The sequence below is a fragment of the Gymnoscopelus microlampas genome (assembly GCF_963454915.1).
Source record: "Gymnoscopelus microlampas genome assembly, chromosome: 17".
Classification (NCBI taxonomy): domain Eukaryota; kingdom Metazoa; phylum Chordata; class Actinopteri; order Myctophiformes; family Myctophidae; genus Gymnoscopelus; species Gymnoscopelus microlampas.
The window spans coordinates 14,801,229-14,815,634 of NC_139954.1; the positions used below are offsets into that span (position 1 = coordinate 14,801,229).

Consider the following 14,406-nt stretch of genomic DNA (forward strand, 5'->3'; position numbering starts at 1 on the left):
TTATACCTGTTCATACAGTATTTGACTTCCTAACATGCAGATTTAATATGCAGATTTTAATAAAATACTACAGTGAAAAGATACTTGAGGATTTCTTCCCCACAAAACATGTAAAAGCAGAATTTGAGAAGGGGAAAAAAAACACGTTAAACATTTGTAATTGCCATAAGTAAAGGCAATTTGGGCGTTGTTTCAACATTTCCATGATTTGTTCACAGCTCATGGCACAACACTTCAAGTCACTGGTCCAAGATAACAGTGTACGGTCAATAAATGCATGCAGAGCACCATTCGAGTCGATCCATTGTGACTCAGTAGTTGTCTGTCACCTATTTTGGCTACATCTCTTGGTCAGTGGCTCCAGGTGCTGGCCTGTGAGCCTGTTGTACTCGCTTAGAATGTAACTCTCCCTCTGTAGCATCTGTAAACAAAGAAAATGAACTTTAAAATAGTGGAGCATATTGAGAGTACTTGCAAGTACATCATGGAAATCAATGTTTCAGCCGCATAACTTCTATGTCCTGTATTCCATTCTCATCTCCACCCACACTATCCTTTCTATGAAGTACAAACAGCTCATTAATTATTTTTTTTTAACCGAGTGCTGCCATCTCCAATTAAACTCCAATGTTCACAATGACTTCCATACTTACTTCAGTCCATTCCTCATCTGTCTCATGTCGGTAGCCCAGCAGGTGACAGATCCCATGAGCAGTGACAACCTGTGTCAGGAGAGGAGGGGACCAATTGGATAAAGTTCAACTACCCAAATGTGAATATTGTTTTTTAAAAGAAGCATTAAAGCAGTGGTTCTAAGTGGGGGCCCCAACCAAATTAGTTGTAGCATTGTCGTCATCATCCTTCGAGTGCCCTCGAGATCTGAGACAAGTTGCTTCCACTGGTCTGTTGCTCATGGCCACACCCAGTTATAGCATCAAAATCAACTGAACCATTTTAGCCCTATACTTTGGATATTTGAAAATAGCTGATCTACAAGCTCACAACTCGTCGCATTGTGAGCTTAGTTAGGCCATTTTTGAAGATTTTTTTAAACATTAATGATAATGTAATTTTGAATTGTATTATTTTTAACAACTCTTCTCTTAAGGGGGTTCCTAGCACCAAATATTTTCAGATGGGGGTCTGCTGCCAAATACATCCCCAAATACAATTTGGGGGGCCTTGCCATGAACAAGTTTGAGAACCACTACATTAAACAACATTTTTGGTTTAAACAAATAAAAATAAAATAATGGTCAGCCACCATCACTACTCACAGTGAGAATTCCGTGCAGATCCAAGGATTCCTCCTGGCATTGTTTCATCAGGAACTCCACGCCCAAAAACACATCTCCCAGGTTCAGCTCATCTCTGTGAAGGGGACAGGGCAGCTTGCCTGGCCGCAGATCCTGAGAGATGCAAAGATGCTGACTCAATGATGGTTTCTTGAATTAAATGATTATTCACCTCCATTCATTCACTTGTACATTCTTTGTACTACAGGACAGTTTTGTCTTGAATGTCTTAGAGGGTGTGCTCTCAAACAGACCTACCCTTAACCCTGTGGCTGTGGCAATAATTTTGAACATAGAAACTACAGTAATAATATCTATAGACAGACTATAAAGTAATGCAGATGCCCCAGATTTTACGTCTCTTAATGACAAACACTTTAGTTAAGTTTGTGTGTAAAGTTCTTACAGTCCTACATTTTTAGTGACTAATGGTTAGTTTCAAACTAGCAATTTACTGGTTGCACCAGTAGCTGAATGGCTCATTGTGTAAATGGTTACTGAGACACATCTGTGTAGCTTTGTCCAATCATAAAGCAATCATGTAGCATGTGAGCTAATCTAGCCTGCTCTCATATTGAACAAAGAATACAATCTTAAATTGTTTCTGTAACATTAGCTTATCCTGTATAGGCCTCTAACAAGTAGTGCGTTTCAAAAGCCATGGCATGATGACAGGTTGGTTATGGATCATTATTATACAGTGCCGAGCAGAGCTTACACACTAACTCCAATTACACCTTTATTACAAAGTTTTAAGCTTAGTTGTTGTTCCATGTAGTGGCAGGCACATCATTAAAAACAGTAAACTGCTCTATGTAAAAACTAGTTTGCGTGTTGCACTTGCAACATGATAGTGATGCATATATGGTTCCATTTGAGCATTCTCAGAGTTAAATGAACACAGGGTTTTACAGTGTAAAATGGGGTCCAAGAGATTTAGGTAATGAGGTCCCTTGGCCTGATGCAGTGGTTCTCAACCTTTTCAGGCCGTGACCCCCCAAAATAATCATATTTGAACTGGGGACCCCCCCACCCTGATAAGCACTTGGAATTGTAGCAGTTGAGGCATTACATTTTGTTTGACTCAGTTCCACGGATAAATATTGTGAAAATAGCAGATCCATTGGCTATTTTCAAAATGTTTGCCTCTTTCTCATATTATTTGACAAGTTGGCCAATGTTTGACCAGTTTTTATAGTATAGTTTGTTGATTACTTTTGATGCAGTAATGGTCTTTTTCTTTTCTTTCTTTTTTGAGGTATTAAAAAGGTCTCAAAAGTCCTTAAATTGTCACTTCACTGTCATCTGGGACAGATGACAACAGACTATTTCTAGAATAGGGTACTACTGATACTTTTACTTGAGTAAAAAATTAGAGTACTTCTTCCATCACTGTAAAGACGAAGACATATTATGCTGCTTCTACCTCGTAGAAAGGGAAGGACAGGACATCAGTGGGCTCGTTCTTCTTCCTGTAGATGTGGTTGATGTTCTGCATCCTGCGGTTGTCCACGCAGACGATGCCCAGGTCGAACTTCTGGACGCCCAGGATGTGCCTCAGCGTGTCCACGTCCTTACGCAGCCTGGCGCGGCGGACAGGCACCACCTTCTGGAGGTTTCGCAGAACTACACCCATGGTTACAAATTGTCGAAAACGAAAAATCAATCAGATAAAACGTGACATGAGATCATTCATATATGAATGTCACAGAAAAAATAAAATAAAAAAATCGGCACGTGTGCCGGCTAACAAGCTGAACTTATGCCACAGGAAAAAAATAAAAATACAACAAATAAAAAATAAAACATCGGCAAGTTTGCGGGCTGACAAGCTAAACCTAGCCACACACACTAGCATTCAAGGTGACACTCCAAGCAGTAAGGCTGTTTCTCAAAACAATCACCCAAAACAATGTCGGTATGGAGCTGTAGGTATTTGTTGCTAACTCTATCGTTAAGAGGAGATGATCGCAGTAAATGTCACATCTTCGTAGGACAGACAGTGGCGGTTTGGTGATGAAGTGAAAAGCCGGTTGCACTGTAGCAAGCCTCGCAGCAGCCCGAGACGAAATGTTGGACGGACCGGAACTGGAAGTAAGAATACGTGCTTCAGTGTAACAAGTCCCCTTTGGTCTTCTTCAGCGTGATCTAGTATGCTGGTCTCTGCTAAGGGTAAGATGAAAGACAACATTAGGTTCCAATATGGCTGCTTAAATGGCAGAAATGTACATATTCTTATGGTTGGTGATTCAAGCTTGAAATTTGCACAGATAACCTTTATACCACCCTAATTGATAATCAACCTTGGGCCATGCAGAATTCCTAGTGTCAAACCTCTGAGCTATTCAAGTTAACAGTTTTACTTCAACATCAGCATCCCACCAACAAATTACAGCTATGTTCACTATCAGCCTCCAATTGTTTAAGGTTTTAACTGTGATTTTCTCTTAATTAAGTATAAAATAGTTATCTCAAGTATAAAATAGTTCTATCATATTTACTAGTGTATTTACTCAGCTCTTCCTGCCAGCAGTGACCACAGGGTCATAATTAGCTGTACCACACCTGGCTGTAGCCTGCCCTCTCCCTTGGGGTCTATGGGTCAACACCAGGGAGATCACCACATAGGGCAAATAGAGAAGGATTAATGACACTCACCTAAGATTGTGTTGTCGAAAGTCATATTCTTGAAAACAAAAAATCATACTGTGACTTTAAAAATAAAATATTAATTAATGAATTAATTAAAAAGACAAGAATACTAAACAAAATAGATGTACATTCTGTATGACATGATCTCTTAGTGGATAATATGCTTTATTGGCATAGAACTAAAATAAACTACATCCACCTTGGGAATTTGCCATTGATTCTTTTTTTATTTTATGTAATAAACTAATGATCGCGTGGCATTCCGTCATTGACTTTTGTATCCAACCTCAACCCCACCATGTGCCGGCCATCCATTGAATGAGTAATGACTGGTTATGGTAATATCTCATCTCTCATTTAACCTCATTAAGTGAAAATCCTCTGACTTGCATTAACATGCTGTTGTTTACTGCTAAACTCAAGTGAACCTTGGTTTTCACAGTAAAATAAATATAATGACAGTATCAGTAAGTATGAGTACAGTATAATTTATAAATCATAGCAAACTCTAACATCTGCTGCTCAAAGGAAATTGAAACTGTGCTAACTGTGAGCCTGTCGTCTGTCCCAGGGGACTCAAACTATTTGCATCTTAGTTTCTGCTCATCTCCTGTGAGCAGAATAGATCCACAAGAGACATCATGATGATCAAGATATTTTTCTGAACTTCTGAGCAGACAATGGTTCTGATCAGGAATAATGGATAGAAATTCTGTTCCTCTTTAAAAAGTGATTTCCATCATAAAGGCATATTCACTTCTCCTGTAAAGAGAACAGAGCAACACGTTCAACAGATAGGCTAGCTGAATCACATATAAATCACATGCAGTATTTCCCCTTTAGTCTTTGATTTACATAAGGTCGTGGTACAGTGGTTTGATTTACATAGTCATGGTACAGTGGTTTGAGCTGCTGACCAGAATGGAGCATCACTGTTCCCAGATGTTCACCTGTCCCTCAGTGACTCACACTGCATTTGCAAACACAGGAAACATCCTATTAATACTGCATGGGACAGATACTTTTCTGATCAGTCTGTTTTTTTGTAGTTTTTTTTTTCAATCACCCTGTGTGGGTTGGGACCCAGAAGTGGGTCACACCATGTTCTTACAGGTTCACAGACAAAGAACAACTTTAATACAGGACTATTGTGTGTATTTAATATATTGTGTCTTGAATGTGTGATAAGAAATCTAGTATTCCCTTAAGATTATGTTTATCTACCTGGAATGAGATTACTGCTTGTCAATCCCATTAGAACAAACATACTTTACAACCCACTATATTTGATGTATGACTGAATGTCTATTCAAATAATGCACGTATTCCATATAAACCATGATATTATTTAACTACATTAACCCCGGCATACCTAATTTATTGTGAAAATTGCAGATCTACGAATATAGCTGATCTACAAGCTCACAACGGTGATGTGAGGTGTTCTTCTGAGCTTGTAACTAGATCTGCTATTTCGCTATATATTGTACAATGAAATATACAGTAGGGCTGAAGTTTTTCATCAACTTAATTTTCTTCTGCCTCATCCCACTGTGAGTGCATTAATGACAAACATGCTCGCTTAACATGTTTATCATTTTATTCTTCTTCTATAAACCCAGGGCATACATCTTTAGGTGGATGAAGCAATCATACAGTCAGATGAAGTATCTCTATACATATGAATTACAAAAAGCTGACTTCATCAACATTTCTTTTTATTTGCGTTTTTATTTATAAAGGCCATTCATTTTAATAAGCATTGAGCAAAGCCAGTAGTCAGAGCATTTCTCTACAGCCCACACTGTAAGTGTACGTTAATGACAAACAATGACATTCTTTAAACAACACTATCCTGTTGTTTTAGTTTTTAATGATTTCTGAACAATGGAGACAGTCTATTGAGTGTCATTAGTTTCCTAAAGCTGACCGTACATAAAAAGCGTTGCCTCTGACACTGTGAAAGTATTAATGACAAACAAACAAACAATGACATTACTTAACATCATATGATTTGATTACATTTTTCTTTCTTTCTATAAAGCTATACATTTTTAGAAGCACTGTATGAACGTCTATCTATTTCCCACACTGTGTCCTGGTGATTTCAGTGGGCTGTGTGTTTCCTTCATGGTTCACCTTGCAGGTGAACACCTCCCCCTGCTCCCAGAGTGCCTTGCTCAGGGTCAGGGTGCTGCTGCGGCCGTAACGGTCGTTCTTCTCCACCTCCTCTGAGGTCAGGATCCCGGCCGTCACCTCCTTCCCGTCCACCTCCCAGCTCACCTGGGCACCTTGGGGGTTGTAGCCACTGAGCAGGCATGCCAGGGTGGCTGAGTCCCCAGCAGAGAGCTGCTCAGATGACGGAGGATGCAGAGAGACGGAGGGCCTGACCGATACACCAGCTGTACAGATAAGAAGTCCATCAATTTGATCAATTTCAATTGACTTGTACGTCAAACTAGCATAGAATCGCATACAGTAATACAAGTGAGAAGAGACAATGAATTCTATCAACTTTCTTTGACTTTGTACTTACAAATATCACATCACATATAGTAATAGAGTACAGATAGAAAGAGACAATTCAAGTTTGTTTCTTTGTTTGCACAAATAGAATCATTTGTACGCACAACTAGTATAGAACCATACAACACACAGACAGTGACTGAAGTTTGTTATTAGTAAACAGAACTAAGACATTTAGAGCATAATGTTGAACATGAACAGATGCAGTTTAATTCAATATGGTATCTATCTACTGTAACACATGTATCTACTGCACATGACTGTGTTCTGCTATATAATTACAGACCAGTAAATAGTAAAAAATAAAGAGAGACAGTCAATTATCTGAACTGTACAACTAGTAGATTAGAGCCAGAGAAAGACTGTTAACTACATCAACTAGTTAACTTTGTTGGCTTTGTAATACTGTACTACTTACTGAGCATGTTATTACTGTTTAATTAGTTAACTCATAATATTTTAATCTCAAACTATTTTAGAATTGTAGGCTATAGATTATGGATTGTAAGAAATGCAATTTAACTATTTCCTTAATTATGATACTACCATTATAATAGAACATGCAATACAGATATACATTTTTTCAAATCAAATAAGAACATTCTATCATCTAATTAACAAGTCAGCTTTTGTTCACGCTGGTGATATTACACTATTCAATAATTATAAGTAAAAACAAAATTACACTATAGTAAGACAGCAAGTCATGAATTTCATCCCAATGTTTTTCCAAAACAATATATTAATAGAATATTATTATATATATTATTAATAGAACTTTTGGAACAAATAACTTCAGTCACACTTTTAGAACAAATCCTAACACAGGTCACATCAAGAAACTATGAAGTTAAATGGAATAAAATAAATCACTACTTACTTTTGATGTCGAGTCTGGTGCCTCCACCGAAAGTCCACCACAGTGATCCATTCTGGTTAAACCATCGTACAAAAACCTCCTTTCCACATGAATGACTTCACTCACTCACAATGTAGTGAACGGCCCACAGTACTGTAACAGCACTGGAAATTACTTACTAACACTTTAATAAGGAACCCTATACCTGTAGTTTATATTACTTATGATCTATTACTTTGTAAATACATATGACTGTTCACACAGTCAGTGAAATAGCCTATTCATAGCACACAGCAAACATACAGAGTTATATACACTCCACAACTTGAGAACCAGGATTTCCTTGTGATGTTCATTGAGAATATTGTTCTAATGTTATGATTGTGTTCCAACACCTAAATCAAAAACTGATCATAAATGTAAGGAGCTCAGGCCTCAGCAGCATGTTGTCCATCAATCAGTTGGTTCACAAAACTGCTTTAGGGTTCCTCAACTGTTTTATCCATACATCCAAATTCAGTCTAATCCAGGAACACAGACTGGTTAAAACACCACAGCACTCTCATTATCAAACCAAATGGGAAAAATCTGGGTTCCTGGTCCATTCTCCATCCTGAATAAATGTTCTTATAGACAGGCAGCTCTAAAGAAGCTGGCTCCAGCCAGGCTATTATGAACAAACTCCATCCATATTGGCTCCTATAGGTCCAATAACATCCCAAACCCTCTGCTGATCCATGCCTGGTGCGTTAGCAAAGAGAACTGGGTCCTGGTTCCTTGTACATTAAGTAGCTTTGGTAAATCCAGTGTAGAATCCAATCCAAGGTTCAGATAGACACCTTTCCTTCAGCTCTCCATCAAAATGAAATCTGTAAAACCACATCATCCTTGTTTTACCAGTTGCAATTGCTCTTAAAAAGGTTGGTTGTGATGTCATTTGTCAAACATGCTGTTACGTTCCCCCTTGTTGAGTTGTTCAAGTCACTTCGTCTTTTATTGACTGAGGTTTTTGTACCACTCTGTATCACTGTGTGAACCCTGTGGGGCTCCCGTGATGACTCATGCAGTAGTAAACACCTTTGTCTTCAGCCTGGACTCCACTGATGGTCAGGGTGAAGTCAGTCCCAGATCCACTACCACTAAACCTGGATGGGGTTCCTGACTGAAGGGTCCTTATGTAATAAATGAGGAGTTTGGGAGCTTCTCCAGGTTTCTGTTGGTACCAGGACAAACAAGGTGTGCCGCAGCCAGGAGCACTACTTGGTCTGCATGCTAGACTCACTGAGTCTCCTACATTAACAGATTTCACTGAAGGAGTCTGAGTCACAGTAACCTGGCCCCATATTTCTGCAAACAAACAAACAAACAAAACAAAAAATATATATAACCAGACAGTATGGAAATGTCTTCTAGCTAAAGCCAAACCATTTAGTTCAGGGTAGGATATTTATAAATGTGTCAACGTTACCTTGAATGCAGACAGTACATGTCAAGATGAAGATGATGGTCAAAGACATGATTTTGATAGGTATTGTCACAAGGAACAAGCTTCAGTCATGAATGACTCAATTTAACAGAACTATAAACCCTCCCTGAGCACTGAAGTGTGTCATTACATAAAGTCTCCTCTCTATGCAAATCGTCTTCCTGAAGAACCTCATCTTCTATTACCTCCATACTGGCTGTCTTTAATGGTCTTTGAGAAAACAGTTTATTATGTAAGGTATATGTTCAACTATTACTACTCTAGTAACTTTCTCTGTTTCTTTTACATACATTTAACAGCAGTAAGTAAGAAAATTCAACTATATAATACACCATAATTGATATCACAAATGATAACAAACAAGACTAATGTAAAAGGTCCTTCTCACCACCGTTTTTCAAGGCTCTGGATAACTTATCCTTCCTACCTCCTCCAGCAGCATCCCTCATTTTCATCTTTTGACATTAATTTCTGTAATTAATTTGTACTCATCATAGTCACCCATGTAAAGCATCCTTGAGTGTTTAGAAAAGCGCTACATAACTTTTCTGTGTTAGTATGATTTGTTACTATACCTACAGTATAGCATTCCATTGCTAGACTATCTCTCCATCTGTCCACCCATCTTTCTATGTATCAGTCTAATAATGTGGGATTACATTTTGGTCATTGTCTTTTTCTAATATATTATCAATGTTATGAGAAGTCAGTAAATAAAACTTCAAGGTTTTGAAATGTATTGCATTAAGTCTATTAGTTTCTAAAATGAATAGTTTCTAAAATTAAGATTCCATTTAATTAGACAACATATTTAATTTTTCTTTCAGTCAAAGACATAGGTGTAAGGTGGTTGGCAGCTGACCACGTCTCACATAGTAATAGAGGTAATAGCAGTTTCTTCAGGAAAATGATTTGCATAAAGGAGACTTTATGTTTCAAGGACATACTTCAGTGCTCAGGGAGAGTTTATAGTCCTGCAAGTTGAGTCCTTCATGACAGAAGCGTGTTCTTCTTAACAATAACTCTCAAAACCATGTCTTTGACCAGCATCTTCATCTTGACATGTGTTATCTGCATTCAAGGTAAGACTAACACATTTATAAATCTCCTAACCCAAATCCGATATAAACGTTGTTTTTAGCTGGTTTTGTAATCTCAAACATTCTATTAATCTATTATTAAATCAAAATGATCTTCACATAATTTCATCAGATAGAATTCAACACTGTTTGGATCACTGACATGAAGTTATGGAACTTGTTATTGTTCAAATAAAAAATAAATAAAGGATATCATGCTTAAAACATAATATGCGACTGGAATATAAAATACTGTCTGATTAAATATTTTGTTTGTTTGCAGAAACATGGGGCCAGGTCAGTGTGACTCAGACTCCTTCAGTGAAATCTGTTAATGTAGGAGACTCAGTGAGTCTAGCATGCAGACCGAGTAGTGTTCCTTACGACAGCAACAGCCCTCGTTTGTCCTGGTACCAACAAAAGTCTGGAGAAGCCCCCAAACTCCTAATTTATTACGCAAAGACCCTTCAGTCAGGAACCCCATCCAGGTTTAGTGGTAGTGGATCTGGGACTGACTTCACTCTGACCATCAGTGGAGTCCAGGCTGAAGATAAAGGTGTTTACTACTGTATGAGTCAAAACTATATCAACAGTGTGTGGTCGTTCACACAGTGAAATAGTCGTACAAAAACCTCCCTCAATAAAAGAGGAAGTGACTTGAACATCTCAATGGAACCTGTCATAATCAACATAATAATGACGAAACATTCATATGATAGAATATGGAGGACTCATTGGACTCATAATCATGATAACTGAATGTTAAATAAGTTAAGAAATTACAAACATTATCTTGATAACATGTTTTGATTATCTTGATGTTGCAATAAATATTTAAATATAATATAATGATATATAAAATAATATGGTAATACTTTTTTATTTGAATAGCCCTTATTATTTTGTTATTCAACTGTTACAATCTGTTTTTATTACTTATCTTTAATAAACAAAATCTCAATATTAACAAATTCCTTAATATTTATCATTGCATTGGTTCGTCTTTCTTCTGGCAAAGAAAATAATATTTGTTGTATTTCTGGTTACATATGTAACTGTGTGTGTGTGTGTGTGTGTGTGTGTGTGTGTGTGTGTGTGTGTGTGTGTGTGTGTATATATATATATATGTATATATATGTATATATATAGAGAGATATAGAGATATAGAGATATATAGATATATAGATATATAGATAGATAGAAATATATATATAGTATTCTTATTTATATAAAGTATAAATTCATGTCATCAAAGCACATGCATTATCCAAGATCTTACAACAGTCCTACATTATTTAACATAAACTCATCATTATACCTTTAATAATAGTTATAACATGTATATTTTTTATTATATGAATGTTTTATCATATAGTGATTATGACAGGTCCCATTGAGATGTTTCAGTCACTTCCTATTTTATTGAGGGAGGTTTTTGTACGACTCTGTATCACTGTGTGAACAGACAGCTACCACTAGGACACTGGTGACTCATGCAGTAGTAAACACCTTTATCTTCAGCCTGGACTCCACTGATGGTCAGAGTGAAGGCAGCACCAGATCCACTACCACTAAACCTGGATGGAGTTCCTGACTGAAGGGTCTTTGTGCTATAAATGAGGAGTTTAGGGGCTTCTCCAGACTTCTGTTGGTACCAGGATAAATAACTATTACCAATCACTCTGCATGCTAGACTCACTGAGTCTCCTACATCAACAGTTTTCACTGAAGGAGTCTGAGTGACGATGACCTGGCCCCATGTTTCTGCAAACAAAGAGATGTTTTATAATTACATACATACTGTACATACATAGGACCACAATGGAAACAAGTCCCCAGGACTTTTTTGTGTTCCTTTTAGCCTAAATGTTTTATTGTACCTCTGTGCTGTTTAAATATTTTGACTAATAAAGTATTCAATGAACAAATAATCAGATTATATGGGTGGAAAAGATTAACAAATGAAACAGGTTGAAGTCATGTTTCTCAAGTTCTGTTCTTAAATGGATCCTCAGTTCACAGTCCCCGATCCAAACAATTATGATGACATTATGTGATAATCATTTACAGTAGAATAGAGAAATAAATAGAATTTGTGACAACGTTTGTGAACCCCAAAACAAACTTTAGATCAGGGTAGGAGATTTGTAAATGTGTCAATGTTACCTTGAATGCAGACAGCACATGTCAAGATGAAGATGATGGTCAATTTGGTCAAAGACATGATTTTGATATTGTCAGGAGGAGCAAGCTTCACTCTTGAAGGGTTCAACTTGCAGAGCTATAAACTCTCCCTGAGCACTGAAGTGTGACCTTCAAACATAGCGTCTGCTCTCTATGCAAATCATCTTCCTGAAGAAACTGAATCGCTATTACATCCATTACTACTGTGTCTTTAGTGATCTTTGAGAAGACAGTTTATGTGAGTTATATCACATCAATGCTTTCAATTAGCTTAATAAAAGCTTTATTTGACTAAATGATGGCTGAATTCAACCAAACAGTGTTTTTATAAAAAAAAAAGAATGCATTGTATCGCAGTGCAAACAGTTTGAAACATAATGCATAAACATACAGGTTTAATGTGGGTGGTACATCAGCTGCAACTATAGTGCATCTTCCTGCATCATGTATTCTCTCTCATACATAACACTGTATAAAATTATAGTTATAAGAACTCATTAATGCTCATAATGCTTTATAACATTAATCATAACACATTATAAAGCATTCTATAATGACTTATAAGCTCAACTATTATAATTGTGTCTATGATGTTTAATTCGCAACAAATGACCACTAGCAACTTATAATGCCAGTATAATGCATTTTAATGGTGATTACAATGAATTTTAATAGTGATTATAAAGCATTATAACATGATTATAATGACTTACAACTATGAGAATTAACATACATAATCAACACAGACATTAACTGTTTTTAATGTGTAAAATTACCATGTACATGCAATTTATGTTCATTATTGGCATTCCATTATTTTATATCCTGCATTATTATTTTTGAACACTTGGTGGCGGTCATTAGTTTTAGACATTTTATGGAAAGTAAACTACTATAGAAAGTTTCATCCCAATCCAACCTGGGGTGTGAGTGTGATTAAAAGACAGACAGACAGACAACTTCAACTTAATTAAAGATAAGGGTTTAAACACAACCTCTGAGTTGTTCTTGCAATCAGTAGCACCATAGTGGGGGTGTATTTAGACAAGCCTTTAGCCTTTATTTCACTATGTGCTATTAGACTACAATTTCACACTTTCAACAGGTTGGTTTGTTGCACTGCTGCGAACAATATGTTGTAAGCTGGTTACCTCTGTAGAATTAGACTGACAATGGTGGATTTTATAATTTCATGAATTGCAGTTTGTGAATGAAGGTTTTCAACTACAAAACAAACAAAATCTGCCATGTTCCAGGTTGGGAATCAGTGGAGTGTGATCACTGTTACTGCACTGTACTGACTCCCACAGGTTGGTTAGGGCACTTGTTTCAGCAGGGAGTGGAACTAGGTCGGATAGTGTGTTCCTCCGAATGCATTATGTCCTCCCAGTGAAACTTCTGTCAGGTGAAAAGAAGCAGCTGGTGACTTCATGTTAGAGGAGGGTGGGTCATACTAGATTATGTTGTCGAAATAGGCCATATTCTTGAAAACAAAATGTCATACTATGCCTAAATAGTAATTATTTAATTAAAAAGAAACAAAAATAATACTATACTAAACAAAATACTGGCAGATATACATTCTGTATGACATGCGCTCTTTGTGGATAATATGCTTTATTGGCATAGAACTAAATTAAATTACATCCAAATGAGGAATGAGGAATTTTGCCATTGAGAATGAACATTTTTATAGCCCCTCTGAATGGATTGAGTCTACAGTTCCTTGTTCATCTTAATGCTAATCTATTTGATCAAATGGTATTTTCTAATTGTGAGCCTGTCATCTGTCCCAGGGCACTCCAACTAAGATTTGCATCTTATTTTCTGCTCATCTCCTGTGAGCAGAATAGATCCACAAGAGACTTCATGATGATCAAGATACTTTTCTGAACTTCTGAGCAGACAATGGTTCTGATCAGGAATAATGGATAGAAATTCTATTCCCCTTTAAAAAGTGATCATAAAGGCATGTTTGGCATTCATATTCGTTTCTCCTGTAAAAAAAACAGAGCAACACGTTCAACAGATAGGTTGGCTGAATCACGTATAAGTAACGTTAACGTATCAATTATGCAGTATTTACCCTTTAGTCTTTGATTTACATAAAGCCATGGTACAGTGGTTTGATTTACATAGTCATGGTACAGTGGTTTGAGCTTCTGACCAGAATGGAACATCACTGTTCCCAGATGTTCACCTGTCCCTCAGAGACTCACACTGTATTTGCAAACACAGGAAACATCCTATTAATACTGCATGGGACAGATACTGTTCTGATATGTCACTTTTTTTCAATCACCCTGTGTGGGTTTGGACCCAGAA

At 37.0% G+C, this 14,406-nt stretch overlaps 1 protein-coding gene and 1 long non-coding RNA gene across 2 annotated transcripts; both read right to left on the reverse strand.

The window, feature by feature from the left end:
- Nucleotides 1–37: 37 nt before the first annotated feature.
- ybey (ybeY metalloendoribonuclease) lies at nt 38–3,349 on the reverse strand. The gene is made up of 4 exons (XM_084084828.1): nt 2,722–3,349; nt 1,278–1,409; nt 654–722; nt 38–421 (listed from the first exon to the last, which is right to left on the reverse strand). The coding sequence occupies exons 1-4, from the start codon at nt 2,929–2,931 to the stop codon at nt 326–328; spliced, it is 507 nt and encodes a 168-aa protein (XP_083940954.1). The 5' UTR covers nt 2,932–3,349; the 3' UTR covers nt 38–325.
- Nucleotides 3,350–5,970: 2,621 nt separating this feature from the next.
- LOC311065275 lies at nt 5,971–7,604 on the reverse strand. Its single transcript, XR_014602809.1, has 2 exons — nt 7,354–7,604; nt 5,971–6,349 (listed from the first exon to the last, which is right to left on the reverse strand). It is a non-coding gene; the product is annotated as an uncharacterized lncRNA (long non-coding RNA).
- Nucleotides 7,605–14,406: the final 6,802 nt, after the last annotated feature.

Bases quoted from the DNA above. Each gene is read 5' to 3' on its own strand.
- ybey (XM_084084828.1), bottom strand. From the start codon at position 2,931: ATGGGTGTAGTTCTGCGAAACCTCCAGAAGGTGGTGCCTGTCCGCCGC. The intron at 1,410-2,721 runs GTAGAAGCAGCA...TGCATCTCTCAG, and splicing joins TGTCCTTCCCTTTCTACGAG to GATCTGCGGCCAGGCAAGCT. The intron at 422-653 runs GTAAGTATGGAA...CTTTGTTTACAG, and splicing joins CAGATGAGGAATGGACTGAA to ATGCTACAGAGGGAGAGTTA.